The sequence below is a fragment of the Perognathus longimembris genome, chromosome 25 (assembly GCF_023159225.1).
Source record: "Perognathus longimembris pacificus isolate PPM17 chromosome 25, ASM2315922v1, whole genome shotgun sequence".
NCBI lineage: Eukaryota > Metazoa > Chordata > Mammalia > Rodentia > Heteromyidae > Perognathus > Perognathus longimembris.
Window position 1 is genome coordinate 10,134,899 of NC_063185.1, and position 18,038 is coordinate 10,152,936.

Sequence of the window (18,038 nt, forward strand, 5' to 3'; positions counted from 1 at the left end):
GGCCAAGGAAATACAGGAAGAAAGCAGGACATATTGAAAAGAGGATGTAGCTCATACCCAGTGCGTGGTGGTTTCTGTGTAGAGATGGCCATGTATTTGGCCTATCATTGCTTCCTGATGAGTAATATATCTACTTGTAGGGCCATGAGCTTAGCTTCTGAGAAAGCCACTTTTATAGGGGAAATCAAAAGATAGAACCAATAAAGGAAGTAGAATTGGGGTAGCTCATAAGGTATAGTAGGAAATCCAGGAGAAAATCAGGCTTTAGAAGCAGGAGAAGGAGCGACCAGTGGAGGAAGTATCTGGACTCACCTGTGGGGTGCTGGGGAGACAGCTTTGTTCTCGTTGAGGGTCCTGTTGGGGTTGGGCTTAGATAAAGCTGGGAGCCCAGGTTTGAAGAGCTCATCTCCTGAAGGTGGGAATTTATTATGGCTGTCCAGTGTGTATGTAGGGGGTGAATGAAAGAATGAAGATGATACCTCTACTTTTGACTGTCAGTGCTGTGGGCAAGTGCCTCAGTCTCCCTGGCTGGACATCGTCTCCATTTACTGCCCATGATGGCCACTGGCTCCTTTCCACATCTCCATTCCTTCTCCTTCACTAGTGTTGGGAAGGTGCATTCCTCCAGGCCATGGAGCTAGCACATAAAATAAGCTCTGGAGCAGGGCCTGCGAGTGGACATGAGGAGGAAGTTCACTGGGCTCAAAAAGGAAAACAGCTGTTTTCTTGGACACTCACTACCCTTCTGACACCAAGAGTAGGAGTTTCCCATACCAGACAGTTTTCTAATTCCCCACAACAGTGACAGAAAATCCTGTGGCTGAACTCGGTTCTGACACTGACTACACAGAGGTAAGGCTTGGGCTCAGTCTCACAAGACAAGAGAGTCCAGAAGCAAATCCAGGCCTCTGGTACTTGTAGTCAACAGTCTATAAATTGGTGGGTCCCCCAGATCACCTTTTGGGGTTCAATCATTTGCCAGAGCAACTCATGAGAACATATACTGGCTTGTTGTAAAGGAATAAACTCAGCAGATCCTCATAGAAGAGATTCCAAGAACAAGCTGTGTGGAGGAGCTGGTGTTTTCCTTGTCCCAGCTCCCAGTTTTTCCATGCAGGATACCATTGGCCCTTGGTGAGCAAGCTCATTCTCCATCTCCTCTTCCTAGGGCCTCTCCACTCATCACTTGAGGATCTCTCTGGTTCCCACACCCTGAGTTGCTTCCCTGGTGTGGACTCAAATGAGGCTGAGTTCAGAGTATCTGTACTCAGTATAGAAGATGCCCCTTCCCCCTGTCAGCTTAGGAAGCTCTGTGCCAGGAATGGTCCAAGAGCAAACACTGTAGCAAAAGATGCTCTGCTACCCTTATCACTCAGGAAATTCCCAGGGTTTAAGGAACTCTGGCCTGGAGCCAGGGATAAAGCCCAAATAATTATTTCCTCCTGTATCATATTACTCCCCAGCTCTTTACATGTTGAGAGGTAGCAAAGCCCTCTCTTCCCCTTTCACCTCAACTTCCTTTGTCTCCATGATTTTTTTCTTCCTGTGATGTAAGCACGTGTCTTGGAAAACCAAGGTCCCCTCATCTTGGCAAACAGTCTGGAATCTGGTCCATATCTTATTAAGGAGGATTTGACACACCCTAGCAAACTGAGACATTGTGGGAGAGTTTGCATTTCACCTGTAGCTAAGGTAGAAACGGTTGTCATGACAGGAGAAATGTGCCACATGTCTAGTCCCCCATGAGAACCAGAGAGATAACTTGATGATAGAAGGAAAGCTCTGCTCACACTGCTTTACTTGGGAGGTGCTATGCGACCCAGGAGGTTTAGAACCCTTCCCAGATCCACTGACATGGTCACTCCAGTCCTCCCCAGTCTACAAAAAACTAGGAAGGATGGACACACCTCTGGGGACCTTTTTCCACAAAGTTATTTGATTAAAATAAAATATTAATTCCCTGGTGGTTGTCCTTATCACAAAGCACTTATAAAGCCATTTCACCTTTCATGGGTTAAAAGGAGAATTGAATCAGCCCGTTATTAAGTAGCTAGAGTGAAAACACCATCTCTCCTCAATATCACAAGTCTAAATGTTGGGCTCAAATTCTTCAGAGAAAGGTGATAATTAAAATGGCACTGCTGTATTCAAGGAAGAGGAATTAGGGGCAAGTAGCACCTGCTGAAGGGCAGGGAGAGAGCCACTGGGAAACTAGAACAGGGAAGGAAGCCAAGGAAATGGCCATTGGCAGATGGCCGAATTTCAGGAGAATGAGGAGGAAATGTTGGTGGGAGTAGGAATGGATGTGATGCAGGCTGATACTGCAGGAAGCTGACTATAGGATGAGAGGAAAGGAGAGGTAAAGAAATACCTGAGATAGAAAAGGTAGCTGAATATCACTAGGCAGAAACCATGGGGAGTTTGGCAGTTGGCTTATTTTGTTTGATTTATGGGCCGCCATTGAGCAAATGAAAAGAAATTGTTTGCGGGACAGCCGCGGTTGCCACCAGCATGCCCTTGGACAGGAAGTGTTCAGTATAGCCATGACCAACCCATTTCCAGACTTAAAAATAAAGTGGGGGATTTTGGATAGAATAGGTCTTTGTCACTCACTTCCATGTGCCTGACGAATGTTGAAGTTCAAAACCAACCACTTTGCCTTCTCATTTTTTCCAGGCTTTATGTATTATACAGACTGAAACCTTCGTTATGGTGCTGGTGTTCTGTTAAGATTTTAGAAATGAAAAGGGGGCATATTTGAATAGTCATGAGAATCAACTAGTTAGTGTTCTCTTCTCTTGGTTTCCCAGTTTATTTCTAGCCTGTTTTAAGCTGTCAGCTTGTAGGACGGCAATAAAGAAACCATCGTCACCTATCTAGAAAGTGTTTACGTGATTGCCATAGGAGGTGCTGGGCAGCACACAGCTGCAGCTGCTCTTTCTGATGCTCAGGATCACATTTTCCCCCCCCTCTAAAAGTTATTTCCAATCACCCTAGTGATTCTTAACCCGAGTAGTTCCTGGGAAAATGCTGGAAACTGAGGATTCATCTCTTGAGTTTGGGCCAGGTACACTTGTTCATTGAAAAACTTGGAGCATAGCTGTAGTGTGTGTCTTCAGTAGCCCTATACCTGAAGTGCCTACCTTTTTTTTTTTTAATTTTCCTTTCAGTTTTGTTTGCCCCCAGCATCTCTGTTACAGTTTATCAACATTGTGTATTATTGGAGTGTGTCCTGTGTTTCAGCCATTAGAATGCAAATCAACCTAGAGAAACTTATTGTTAGTTAGGTCTAACTTAAAAGCAATTTTTAGGAGAAGAAATGGAGGAGAGGTTATTTGATTGGGGGAAGGGTAAAGGACAATGCTTGAAACCAGGCCCAAAACTCTGAGCCTGGAATTTCTACAACCCTTCTCAGAACTGATTTCTTCAGAATTCAGAATTCCAAATTTCTCCTGGGCTGTACATGTCGAAGACTTTGATTGTAAAGCAAAGGCCTCAACCCTCTTCTTCCACACACATGCCTGCCTTGAAATTGTATTAGAGTGATCGGCAGGCTGCTAGTTCACGTGCTGTTAATTGCATTTACAAAAGCACTGGCCCTTCCTTGGCTTGGGCCTGAGGCAGAGAAAGTGCTGTCACCAATACCTCTGCCAACCCCAACAGCCCAGCTTCCAGCCCAAGTGCTATGCCTCTGTGTGTGTGTGTGCATATATATAAATGTGTATATGTGTTTCAGAATGTAGTAAGCCACAACTCAAGACAGGCTGACTCATTTCCTAACCTACCAATGCTTTATTAGGGGTCACTAAACCCTTACAGGTTTGTTTTGGTTTTGGTGCTGTTGGAGTTTGAATTTAGGGTCTCATGCTTGCTAGGCAAGAGCTCTCCCACTGGAGCCATGGCCCGCCAGCCTTGTTGGCTTTTATTTTAGAGAGAGGTTTGAATTTTTGCCCAAGGCCAGTTTGGGACCTCTGCCCTCCTATCTATCCCAGCTCCTAGTTGGGATGACAGATGTGCACCAGCATACCGGCTTATTTGTCAAGATGGGGTCTTGCTAACTTTTATCGCAAGCTAGCCTTGAACTGTGAACTTCCTATTTTCACCTTCTGAGTATCTGGGGTTACAAGTTTGATCTACCATACCCTGCTAAGATGGCACGTAAATCTTAGAGGGGACAGATTATTAAGGCCTGAATTTGGAGGTAGATTTGCAATGTAAGGATTGATTGGCTTCATTTTTTTGCCTGTACCTAAGATTTCTCTGTCTTATTATTCAGTTTTAATAGTGATAGATTTTTGTATGTATACAAGGTATACTGCTAAGGATCAAACTTGGCCTTGCACACGGCAGGCAAGCCCTGAGCTACTACCCCTACCTGCCCCCACACAACCCTAATACACATTAAGTGGGAAAATGTTTATTTAATTCTTTTACTGACTTAGAAGAGTCAAACACTTCTTCAGGCATTGAGTTATCTGAACATTAATGGGAAACATGGTTTCTAAGTGTGGGTGGCCATTTTGTTCTGTAGTGGACAGAAGAAGGTCAGTGTGGCAGAATTCACCTTGTGCGTCTGCTGCAGAACATGCCCTGTGCTGGCATGTGGGTGAGGTTGTGGCATTTGCATATGTATTGATACCCATGTGCATCCCTAGGAGCAGACCACCTGTGTAGTTGAGAGGTAAAAATAGGGTGAGAGGCCACATCTCACACCCAGCACAACCCCTCCTTCCTTCATCCCATGGTCACCCAAGAGTGTGAACGGTGCTGAAATTATGAGTGATCACAGTAGCTAGTTATTCTGTCTGTTTTGGCCAAAAGCAGTGAAGACAAACAGTAGGTTTCGTTCCAACAGCACTTCTTCAATATATATTCTTTACTTTTAAGATATGAAGTGTTGCTCAGCATTAGAGAGGCCCTGGTTCAGAAGGTGCTCAGGCCCTTTGTCCAGAGCCTGGAAGTCATACCTCCGCCCTGCTCCTGCCCTTCAGGCTCTGGTCACACTCCCCTCTCTTTAAAAAAAAAAAAAAAAAAAAAAAAAAAAAAGCCTGCTGGGATGAGGAAAGCTGTCTACAGAGCGGAGTAAGGTCCCGGAGTAAGGTCCCGGAGTAAGGTCCCCAGTGGTAGTTGTGCTTAGTGCTCTGTAATACCCCAGAATGGCAGCAAGAGCAGAGAGAATCAGGAATCTACCTGAGCCTCTCACCGTGTTGTGCAACTGGGGCATGCTCCTTGTATTCAGAAGCTGGTGGTTCTGGGGATTGAACCCAGGCCCTTGGCATACTAGGCAAGTGCTTTCCCACTGGACTATATATCCCCAGGCACTGGTGCACAGTCTTTAAGTCATTTCGAGCACAAGGTGGGGGGGGGCGCCGCAGGGGGGGGGGCAGGGGGGAAGGAACACGCCCATGTGATGAGAGTTCAGAAGAGTTCTGTGTGTCTGAGATGCTTGGGGCAAATATCCAGAAGGATGGCTGGTGCTTTGGAGTGCTATGGGGCGGGTTTGTAACACTTGGTGTGTGTGCTGCTGAAGATGCAGTGAAGGAGTCCCATGAGAAAGACAGTGCATCTCAAGATTATCTCTTCCAGCTGGGTGCGGTGGCTCACATCTGTAATCCTAGCTACTCAGGAGGCTGATATCTGTGGAACGTGGTTCAAAGCAGGAAAGACCCCCAAGAGACTCTTATCTCCAGTGAACCACCAGAAAACAGGAAGTGCCTCCAGGGCTCAAGGTGACAGTGCTAGCTAGCCTTGAACAAAAGAGCTGAGGGACAGTGTTCAGGTCTTGAGTTCCAAACCCCCACCCACCACCACCATTTCCCATTTTCCTGGGAATTCCCTGGGCCATTCCTGGAGGAGGCTACGTGACCTTGACCTTTGTCCCTCCTGACAGCAGCTTACCTTCTGCACTGCATGCAGGCAAGGGGCTGGCTCTTGTCATGGACTGCTCTGCAGTATCTCATAGACTCAGTGAGGGGGGTGAGTAGAGATGGGCTTTCTCCTCTCTCCAGTTACTGAAGCTACTTATTTTGTTGTGATTTGGCAATTAGTCAGAAGGTGCACAGACTGTCTGGTTATTTGGGAAAGTTTATATTCCCTAAACATCTACTACTAAGGGAAGGAACCCATCCCCATGATGAGTCAGTGTTATTAAGGAGATGTTTCTAGCTCTGAAGTGAGAATGACTATAATGGTTTATGTATTTATTTTCCTGAACAAAACTCTGTCTTCTGGCTTTTGATGGCTCTCTTATTTTAAATTCTAAGTATAATTTTAAGTTGTCCAATTTCAGGAAGGCACAATACAAAATATTCTAACTTAATCTTCAATTTCTTTTAACAAGCCAAAACAAAGAGTCTATTCCTTTTTAGTTTTCTAGTATCATGCATTAATCCAGAGAATATGTCTTTATATCTGGGGGGTGGGGGGAGTCCACATTTATACTAAGCCCAGTGTATGGATTATTTAGTAATTTTTACCAGTTCCAAATGTTATCAGTCAATTATCTCTGGTTTTTTTTTGGGGGGGTGGTCATGGGGCTTGAACTCAGGGCTTGGGTGCTGTCCCTGAGCTCTTTTGCTCAGGCTAGTGCTCTAACAGTTTGAGCCACACTCCTGGTTTTCTGTTGGTTAACTGGAGGTACAGGTCTCATAGACTTTCCTGTTTGAACCATGACCCTCAAATCTCAGCCTCCCGAGTAGCTAGGATTAAAGGTGTGAGCCACTAGTGCCCTGCTAGTGAGTAATTTCTTGAATGCTTCTCTTTAGTTATCAGATGACTATTTTAGAACAATTTTTATTTGATTTTTCCCCCAAAAATTACATTAGGGTGCTCATTTCTTATGTATGATTACTTGAAATGTGGTGTATAATTAATGGTAATGTGTAGTCTCTCATTTTAGGTTTGCCCCGAATGGCCTGGGAAATTTTTTGATCCAACTGATACGTGTTAAACATGAAAGCATTAAACATTCATTATAGTAAGGGATAGAGTAATAAATTGCAACTGACCACAAGGATTTCACTTTTGGGGAAAATAGGAGCAAATAAACATGATACAAAGCAGTTTCCAGTAAAGAGCCGGGCAGGTGAGAGAGGTTCTGAATGGGGGGGGTCCTTGAGGGCGTCGCGGCCACGTGGAGAGTGACAAGCGCTGCCTAGTACTTAGGAAGGACCTCTGGGATTCACCAGATTAAGGCAGCTGCTGTGCTTTTCCACTTCTCCACCCACGTGTCTGCTTGTTGCAACCCAAATAAAGTGGAGTGCAATGAGGGAGAGGCCTGGGCATCAGGGGACGGGGGAGGGGAAGAGGTCTGGGTGGGCATCAGAAGAATGGAACAGAGTGGGTCCAACCTGGTAGGACCCCATGATGAATTGCACTGTTTTTGCGAAGCGTTGGCGGGGGAGGGGGGTGTTATAGCTGTAGGTGGAATTTCAGTGCTTGAGGTGTCTTGATGTTTGGACTGAGTTTACTTTTAGGCCTAGCAAATCCTATTTACCTCCGACTTACCTTCATCTGGAGACTGCCTCAGAACCTTGACATGGCTGAGCTGTAACGTACCTGGCTCCCATAATGTTTTAGTACTGGGGAGGGTTGTGACAGGAATGTTGGGAGGTTGTGCCAAGATGCATATTTGGGAAATGCCCAAGCTGAGGCCAAGAGGTTGCTGCTCCTAAAATACTCCAACAGATGGGCTAGGGATATTTGCAGAGAAGATTCTAGAACATGTGCTGTGAAGATTAAATTAACTAAATATAATTACTTCTCCAAACAAAATAGCTACTCAGTCTATTTTGTCCAAGAACAGAGGAGAAATACAGTAGATTTTGTTTCTAAATGCATCTCCTTGATGTGTCCTTGATGTGTGTGTGTGTGTGTGTGTGTGTGTGTGTGTGTGTGTGTGTGTGTGTATGTCCCTTGCCTTTAAAGCATAAAACACTGCCTGGGATGAGAGAGGCCCTGTGTTCAATACCCAGCACTCCTCCCCGCCCCCAACATAATGCATTTATGTTCCATATGCACAGCTACATTCTTAGCTGTGCGTACAAATAATTTTGATAAGCTCCAGATACAAGGAGTTGATTTCCTGACATTCCTTGAGGAATTACTGTAAAAGATATTGATGGGCCTTGGGGGAGCAGATTGCCTCATCCCACACCAGATGAGAGACATCAAGTTAACTAGACCCAGCACACACCCTCAACCATGAGCAGTGCAGGGAAAGAAGGCATTGCCCTTCTTACCAGGCAGAAAAGTAGGTTAAGGAAGAGGCTCACTCTGGCCACGAGCTATGTCCCTGTCAGGCAGGGTAGGGGAGAGTGAGGGGGAGATATCTTCTTTTACTTCTGCTCTCTGATGTATGAAACCTGTGCTTCTTATTTTGGACTCAAGGAGTTGTTTCATCAGGGAGAGCAATGAGCGTTAAGCGGTGGGATTCTGTAGCTGGCCCAGGAGTATGTGACATTTGGTAGAAAGTTGATTTCACAATGAGCACCGTCTCAGAGCATCTGTGTGCTGCATTTTGCCTCTAATTATCATCCCTAGGATAAGTCCTCTGACTTCTGTGCTGTGGTCCTTTTATCTGGCTCCCTTAGGGCTAGGGACCAAACCAGAAATGCAAGTCAAAGTGGTATAAAGGAAACAATTTACAACTAGAAAGTGCAGTCCATGTCACTATACATGTCAACTAGAGAGTGCAAGATACATGTTAATTTCATTGTTGGGTTGTGATTGTTTGTGATGTGGCTAGAAGCAACCTGGTGGGACCAGAACACAACATGCTGAGCACCAGTTGGTCATAGGTTGGGGGCTGATTCAGTAGCCAATCTTCCCTTTGGTGCTCTGGGTTTTAAGATCTGCCACTGGCTTCCTGCTTCCTCTTGCAGAGTGGGAAGCTTGGGGCCAAAGAGTGCAGGAAATCACAGAGCTGGTCAGGTAGGTTTGAGGTACACATCATGGTTGAAGGCTGACCAGGAAGTGCCCGCATTGGAAAGTTCCAAATCCTTAAGAAAATATGCAGATACAGTCATCTTATTCAAAACATCTTAATTAAATGCAGTAAATAAGGAAGGATGTACTTCATTTGAACAGAAAAAGATTGGTTGACTAGTCAGTTTTGCATAATCATTATAGGATCTTTCATTTCAAAACCACTTGAAGCCTAGCATTAGAGTTAGGCTTTGTTCAAATTTTGCTGTGTTGGTATCATTTATGAATATATTTTCAATCTTTTTGAGATCTTACTATGTCAAGTTCCATTCCGAAAGTATTTTTGATGGAGTTGAGGTGTGTAGCTTGAGTGGTAAAGCACTTACGTAGCAAGAATGAGGTCCTGGGTTCAATCCCCACTACTACAAAGAATAAACATTTTTCTGTGGGTTCCATGCACAATATGATGTCTGTATTTTTGTGAAAACAACTTGAAAGGAAACCAAATCTTCTCAGTGCCTACTTGCAGCATACTTTTGTGGACCAAAGCTGTCGATTTGCATACTGTTCTGTCTCTGCCCATATCTTTCTTAACTGCCCCTGTCACTACATCACCCACATAAAAAGTCTCAAGGAGGGGGCTGGGAACATGGCCTAGTGGTAGAGTGCTTGCCTCGTATATATGAAGCCCTGGGTTCCATTCCTCAGCACGACATATATAGAAAAGGCTATAAGTGGTGCTGTGGTTCAAGTGGCAGAGTACTACTACCCTTGAGCAAAATGAAGCCAGGGACAGTGCTTAGGCCCTGAGTTCAAGCCTCAGGATTGGCAAATAAATAAATAAACATACAAACAAACTAGAAATTAAAAAAAACAACCAACTCACAGTTCAGTTGCAGTCTATCATGAGCCTCAAGCACTATTGGATTTGTTTATATTTATATGCACAAATATACTTTAAGCCACACACCAGCTTGAAATGACCCCTGAGTTTTACGACTCAGGACTCCTGACTTCAGCCTTTGCATCTCTACAAGCAAACTGCAACTGGCTTCGTGAGCCCTTCCTTGGGTCTCTGGTTCTCAGGAATGCAGAGCAGGGCTTGGGAACCGAAAGCATACTGAGTGTGGTCCTGTCAGCTGCGGTGCGGTGGCTTTTGCTGTGGCTAGACTTTGCCTTCATTTCCTGCATCTTGTCCTGCTGCACAGTCTTGTGTGGAGGCAGGTATGTTTCTCCTCTTGTCTGTCTGTGGTACGCTTCCACTCGCTTTTCAATGGAGCTCGTAACTCTAGGTAAAATACACTCACACTGTTTCAGAATCTTTGCAGTTAAAGCTATTGCAAACAAGACGTTAATAAAAGAGAGAGAATTCCTTCTGAAGAACTTAAATGTTAATTTTTTTAAATACCATCACAGAAGAGGAACTAGAACCCTGCCTTAGCCGAACATCTGGCACTTGCATTTCTCAGTTCTGTAATACTTCCCGGAAGGAGTTGATTAACTTTGACCAAATGTGATTCGGTACTGAAGCTTGATTTCTTGTGTATTTTAGCAAGCCTGTGGAGAAGGCTCTCCTGTCATAGGTATTCTTGGAGACACTTCTGTGTAGTTCCTGATCATTTGTTTTGGGGACCCCTGCAGGAGATGATGGGAATCACTGTCCATAGCCTTCAGTTGGGAGGCCAAGCCTCAGCCCTGCCCCTGAGCAATGAGGTGGTTCTTGGGACCATCAGGCACAGGCATTTTGCCAGAACTCTCTACTTTTCTAGGTGCCTGCTATGGGAAGGAACACTAAAGGTGTATATTACAGTCCTGTTGTTTTTTGTATGGAAAAAAAGAGCCAACGAGTTAGTTTTTTTAAAGAAGACAAATGTTTTTGGCACCTACTTGTAATCCCAGCTTCACAGGAGGTATATGTAGGGCACCTGAAGTCCAGGGCCAGCCCCTGCTAAGACATGAAACCCTATAAAAAGAATAACTAAAACATTTAGAGTCTGGGAGCTTGGTTCAAATGGTAGAGCCCCTGCCTAGCAAGTGCAAGGCCCTACGTTCAAATCCCAGTTCAGTTTCTCTTTTCTCTCTCTCTCTCTCTCACACACACACATACACATACACACACGTACACACACAGATATTCACAGATAAATTTATGATTCTTATGTGATAACAAATTCCATGTCTCCAAGACTGTTTTTAACGAGGGAATTTATAAACTCTTACAGTTCATTCAAAGGAGAATCAAAAGAGCAACACATAGGCATATAAAAATATCAGAAACCAATGGCAGTTCCACTGGACAGATGTTATTTGCTTACCTACAGACAAAAGCCATCTGCTGTGCTATGCTATCCGGATGGTAAAATAGCAAAGTGAAGAACAACAGAAGGAATCTTTAGTCTTCCACTGGGAAGAGAGCTGGTGAGCAGAGGGATTTCAAAGACCCGCGTTTTCTGTGGCATAATCTTTACTGTATCACCTCTTCAAATGTTAGTCTGGTATCAGACGCTGGGTGGGCTTGTGGCTGTGATGATAATGAACTATAACATGGTACTTGGGATAGGAAAGTTCAGAGATGTAAATGTGCTTAGTCTGTGTTGGATTAAGGGTTTCAGACATGTGGATTATTCTGAGACTACATTCTCTTGTGCGACAGCCCCCATCTGTGGGATAGAAGACCTGGCGGTGACTACTCCACCTCCCACACCCACTCTTCCTTCTCCCCCTCCCTCCACTAATGCTAACCGTCCCCACTGTCCTCTTTTTCCCTTTCCTCTTCCCCTTCCCCTGCCCCTTCCCTTTCCTCCGGCCCCTCCCTTTCCCTTTATCTTTGGTTTGATGTTTCTTCTCTATATCCATTTTCCTACTTGGGGTCTTGTGGGTATAGACTGATGTTCCCAGCACATCACTGCTTTCCGCAGTGCTGCTTGCTTTTCTCCCAGAGCGTTACCAGTCTCGATGCAGGGATGTCTGCTCAGCCTCTGATACCTGTGCCACAGACACTGTCTTTTCACCAAGGCTGCCTTCCTCCCTAGACCTGTTTAGATTTGCAAGTAGTCAGATGACAGAGAACTAAGGTTTTACATGTTTGTTTGAAGAACTTGTTATTGCAGTTTGAAGTCAATGCCTCCAGCACCTACCACTTGAGCCATACTCCCTCTCTCCCTCCCTGTCTGTCTCCCTCCTTCCCTTCCCCTCTTCACTTTTTCCCTCCTTTTCTCCCTCCCGTTGTGGTACTAATGCATTTGAGGCAAGGGCTCTACCACAGAGGTACACCCTTCCTTCCGGATTGTTTTCTTTTCCATCCTTTCTAAGACTGGGCCCCTTGGATCAAGTTTCAACTAGGAACAAATTTGTAATGCCGTGTACATCAATAGTCATGGCTAAAAAGTTCCAAGTAAAACAAATTGGTTGGGTAAAAAAATTATGTACTGGCTGGCAAGGCTGTAGAGAAAGTGAGTTCAGTCTTTCTCTGTGTTTAGTAGGTTCCTGGAGTAATTATGGGACTTTTGTGGACTTTCAGAGAGGTGCAGCTCTTCATTGGTTGATATTATTAAGAGGCTTTTACTCTCATTTCTTGCCAAGCAGATTTTTTTTCCTTGTGTGCATGGATCAATATTTTTCCCATCAATATTTATCTTCAACTTTATAAATGTTGATGTTTAAAAACATTTTTGAAATAGACTAATGTAGAGTGGGGGAGAGAGTGTTGAGGAGGTAGAATATATCATGCATTCTCATTTCTATAAAACTATCTTAAGTAGTTTTAGGGTAGTGGTAAACTTTTGTATGCCTTTGGTTATACAGCATCATGTTTCCATTAGTCAAAAGTTTACATGTTTATTGCCTAAGGCAAATGAAATTAATCTTCTTTGGTAGCAGATTGGATGGGTGCTTTCAACACCTTCTCCCTGGGGGTAACCTGTGCATATATGAGCAGCCACCTATGGCATGCCTTTGGTCCACCGAGCTCGCTCTCACACATGCTCAGACGCTACGCCCCATGTCAGAAGCAGCTACCTTGCTTTTACTCAGAGTCTTTTCATTGTTGTCCTTTGTCCAATACAAATCCTTTTAAGAGAAGTGATGATGATGGTGATGGTGAATGAGGCCATACTCTAAAGCACGTTGGTAGAGAAGAAAACCACATAGTTAGAGGATTCAGGAGCCAGGAGGTGCTGTGGTTAAGGAAGAACCCAGTGGGGCGTCATTTTCTAATGTACACTGGCCGGGTCACTGTGGGGAAGAGACTGGCAGGGGCTTGGACTAGATGTGTCTGTGACAGACAGTGGGTAGAAGTGGACAGAATTTAGTAAATCCAGGAGGTGTAGAGTGGGTAGAGAGGACAAGGAGGGTGATTCTCAGGTCTCTGTCTTGAGCAAAGGGCTGGGAAGGATGCTTCTGGCTGAGGTAGTGAAGAATGGAGGAGGAGTGTTGTCTAGACAACAGAGATTTAGAGCTCAGGTTTGGACATGGGGTATGTGTGTGGATGCCTGCAGAATCTCAAAAGAAGAGAGGAATCTTGAAAGCTTTTGTAAAATGAGTCTGGAAAGAAGTCAAGGCTGGGGCTCTGGCTGTGGGAGTCACTGGTGCATGGGTGCTATCTGAAAGCCTGGGTGGGTGAGATCCCACAGGGTAGGTGCACGGGGGATGGCGTGTCCAGGACTGAGTCTGAGACCTGCCAAGTCTGGCAGAGAGCTGATGGAGCATGCGCAGCTGACAGGGGAGCCTGAGGAGTGCCTTCAGCAGCTAATTGATGAGAGAGAAAGAGAAAGAGTCCTGTTTTATGAGCACAAACCACACATATGCAGCCAGCAACTCTCAGCCACAGACCCTACTTGGCTCAGAAAATGCATTTTCTGATGCTGGAAAATAAATCCACTGACTGCATGTCTTCCCGGTGGGGAGAGGGGGAGAAAGTACACTTAAAAGAAGAGAACAAACTTAACTGCCTCAACCCAGTAGATACAGGAAATGGGGTGTAGGCACATGGGATTTGAAGCCCCATCCTGGGAGGGGGGAAGGTGAACCCCTCTGCCATCCCTGCTCAGGTGGGGCGTCCAGGGAGTGAGAATTACCTGCCTAGTGGCAGTAGAGTTGCCTTTGCACCCCTCTTGGGGGAAGTTAAAGTGTTGCACCACCGATTTTTTTGCTTCGCCTTATGCTTGAAATTAAACAGGACTTTGAAGTTTCATATGAAAAGTAGCAATGAAGAGCTACAAACTCACAGGTCTAGTTTTAGATAAAAAGACGCAGAGGAGTATATTTTACAACATAACAATGGTCATCCAAGAGACAGTGCAATAAATCCCGCATGGATGTTTGTAGCTCTGCCAAGTTCTGAAAGGCTAAAAACAAGAACTTTTCAACTTTACATAAGACAAACTTGAAATCCTCCTACTTGCTGTGGAAATGACTGACTTCCTTCTTGTATAAATCAGGTTTGTTTGTGGAGGCATGTGTCATGAGTTCTAAGATGAAAGGTACCTCTTGGTCTAAATACAGGAATAATATCAGTGTGGGTGCCATTCTGTTGCACATTAGTTCATTTGTGTGAATGGATGCTTCTTATAAATCACTGTGGAAACAGGAACAGGAATGGACTACTGCTTAACTTACAAAAATGTTCCAAAGCTTGGAAACCTACACAAAGTTGGCCATTTCTCATGGGTTTTCACTTATCTTTCTCAGAAATATATTTCAGTTCTTCTTTTGCAATTCAGTTCCTGTTTCAGAGCTTTAAACATCGATATTTTCCAGGTGCCATTTCCAGTTCAATTAAGACACCCTTTTCAATAAGCAAACTATTGTTGACGTTATATTTAAAGTTCTAGATGAGTTTCCTTTGGCCTATGCCATGTGGCTACTGTATATGTTTTTGGTACACTGGGTATTGTATATATGCCTACCTGATCTAGGGAAGGGAAAGAAAAATGAGTGTGTAAGATATCACAAGAAATGTACTCACTGCCCTATTATGTAACTTCTACCCCTTTTGCATAACACCTTGTCAACAAAATGTAATTAATAAATGAAAAAAATTTTAAAGGCTAATTTAGGACTACTAGGAGTTCCAGGCCAGCCTAGGCTACACAGAGAGACTGTCTCAAAAGAACAAAAAACAACAACCAAGTATAAAAGTATCCAGATGTTTCTTGGAATAAACATTATTTTGACACAGAAAGAAAAAAAAAGATACCCTTTTCAAAGATGTCTGACATTGCAACCTGAGGACTGACATAGGTGCTGGGTGACTCCTGTGAGTACAGATGTCAGATCTGAGGGGGCTTCTCTTTGCTCCAGTTTCATGTCGAGCTGTCCCTTGAGGAAGTCTCTCTTCTCATGTGTCCTTTTGCCCCTTTATGCTGCTGACTTGCCCAAACTAGAGACACTTCTATGTCATTGATGCCTGGCTGTTCCTAGTGTCCATGTCTTTCATGTTTGTATCTTTATTACCAGATGATTACACTAATAAATTCACTGGCATACACAGAGAGAACAGCAGCTCCTGGACCTACTGGTGGGATGGACATTCAGAACCAGGGTTCTAGGCCTAGTGATGGGGTGGGTGCTCTAGGAACTGCCATTCTCTAAGGAAGAAGAAAGGTAACAGTATCAACTTGAACTTCTAAAGAGAGTTTTGACCATCTAGCACAGTATATAAAACATTTGAGGGCTGGGAAGGTGGCTCAGTGGTAGAGTGTTTGCCTAGCAAGTGTGAAGCCCTAGGCTCAATTCTCAGTATCACATAAACAGAAGAAGCTGGAAGTGGTGCTGTGGCTCAAGTGGAACTGTGGCTCAAGCTAGCCTTGAGCAAAAGAAGCTCAGGGACAGTGCCCAAGCCCTGAGTTCAAGCCCTAGGACTGGCAAAATAAAAATAAAAATTTGAGTTATATACTTCAGCCTGTTAATTCCACAAGTGAGAGCCTAATGTCTGGCAGTGTAGGAAAATAATTTGACTTTTTTTTCCTGAATTAGAGATTTGTATTGCAGGATGAAAGACAAACCACAAATAATGGAAAAGTGAGAGAAAACTATTCCTAATATTTGGCTTTTTTATTTTATTCTCTTGGTAATATTTACTGATCATTTATTCTTCCTCTTCCTACTTTATATTATTTTTAGTGGCCACAGATGTATTTAATTCCAAAAACCTGGCCGTTCAGGCTCAGAAGAAGATCCTGGGTAAAATGGTATCCAAATCTATCGCTACCACCTTGATCGATGACACCAGCAGTGAGGTGTTGGATGAGCTCTACCGAGTGACCAAGGAATATACCCAGAACAAGAAGGAGGCAGAGAGGGTTATCAAGAACCTCATCAAGACCGTCATCAAGCTGGCCATTCTTTACAGGAATAATCAGTTTAATCAAGATGAGCTGGCGCTGATGGAGAAATTCAAGAAGAAAGTTCATCAGCTTGCCATGACCGTGGTCAGTTTCCACCAGGTAGATTACACCTTTGACCGCAACGTGTTGTCCCGGCTGTTGAACGAATGCCGAGAGCTGCTACACCAGATCATTCAGCGTCACCTCACCACCAAGTCACACGGACGAGTTAATAACGTTTTTGATCATTTTTCAGATTGTGATTTTTTGGCTGCCTTGTATAACCCCTTTGGGAAATTTAAACCTCACTTACAAAAACTCTGTGATGGCATCAACAAAATGTTGGATGAAGAGAACATATGAGTGTGTGAGTTAAAACCTGACTGTGATTTCTTTGAGGATGGAGCACTGCTGATTCATGAAGGAAAGAAGGAGAAATTATTTTAAGATTACACGTTTCAGGAAGAGTTGGCCCAATTCAGCTGTCGGACATTAAGGATAATGCTTTTCCAGCATTTGTGTTATTGGGAGCAAAGCATATTGCCAAAAGACTCTGTTCACAATTCACCTAGTGGTGGCAGGTCAAGAAAAAGAGGTATGGTTAATAATACAAAGGTAGTTACACAAAGAAATAGGAGTATGTGTGTGAACCCCAAGACTTGCTGAGGGCAGTTCATGTCTTGGTGGCACAGTGGATGTTTCTAATATGTACAAAGTTGTGTTCTTTGACTCGCTTATATTCTGTGTTGTACATATGTATCTCTTTTAGACAAAGACTTCCTCCTGCTGCCATTGCTTCTTTTGAACCAATTTTGTTTTCAAGTCTACCCTTTTAATGAACGTTATGTCATTGCCCTTGAAGAATTCAACATGAGGCAGTCACATTGGATTATCAGAAAACAGAACCCTACGTATCTGAAACCAGTGCTATGGCAATGAACTAGATCATTCATTACAGATAATGTCCAATGTAAGAATATACCTCTGAAATGGAGTACTGATTTTTAGTACCAAATGTGATGTTTAAATTCTCACAAATGTAATGGCGTGTCATTTCTTTGAAATGCTTTCCTAGGCCTTAACTTTGATGTACTCTTGAAAATGTGCTGATAAAATCTGTATTATTGATGTCCATTTCACGTATAAGAGAAAAAGGAAACCTAGATTGATCTGGATATTGGAACAATAAAAAGTAATGAGCCTTGTGAAAGACTTTTTTAAAAGCCCTCCATTTTAGAGACAAATACATCAAAATAACTTGGGACGCTAATAAAGAACATGAGATGACGGTGGATGCGCTTCAGTGCAGAACACAGTTCTATAAATAAAGGATGTCATTTTTTATTTAACTAATAAGGCTTTGGTGTTTTCTTATTTGCTAATGAACAAACCAGAAAGGGTATTTGTATCTCAGGCAGTTGCTATATTGTTTCTATATAACTTTAGATGTGTGAATGATACCAAGGTAAACATTTGCTTATATTTTTTTGAATTTTTATTTCCTGCCAGGAAAAAATAGGCCCAACCCCCAACACTAGATATTTGCCTTGTGTGTATGTATAGTGTGTTCTTTGGCCGTAAATTTGCCTACCTCCCAGAACACTGACATTGAAATCATAGTACACCAGAAACTACCCCACAAATGAAAAGCTCATCATATCCCAGAGGAGCTGGTTACTTTCTCTGGGACTTTACTTTGCTTGGCTGAGACCAGCAGCCGAGACAAAGAGTCCCTCCCTGTTTGATATTGACCCTCCGTTTTGAATGGACAGCAACCTTGCTTTTGAG

The 18,038-nt window shown here is 43.7% G+C and overlaps 1 protein-coding gene across 2 annotated transcripts in view; it reads left to right on the plus strand.

Annotated features, from left to right (window-relative positions):
• Positions 1 to 17,599, plus strand: part of Tnfaip8 (TNF alpha induced protein 8) — a 67,679-nt gene extending 50,080 nt beyond the window's left edge. For both annotated transcript variants that reach the window (XM_048333945.1, XM_048333944.1), the window contains exon 2: positions 16,048 to 17,599. In XM_048333945.1, the coding sequence (XP_048189902.1) occupies positions 16,048 to 16,613 (566 nt within the window). In that variant the 3' untranslated portion in view covers positions 16,614 to 17,599. The remainder of the gene's footprint in view (positions 1 to 16,047) is intronic.
• The last annotated feature ends 439 nt before the right edge of the window (positions 17,600 to 18,038 follow it).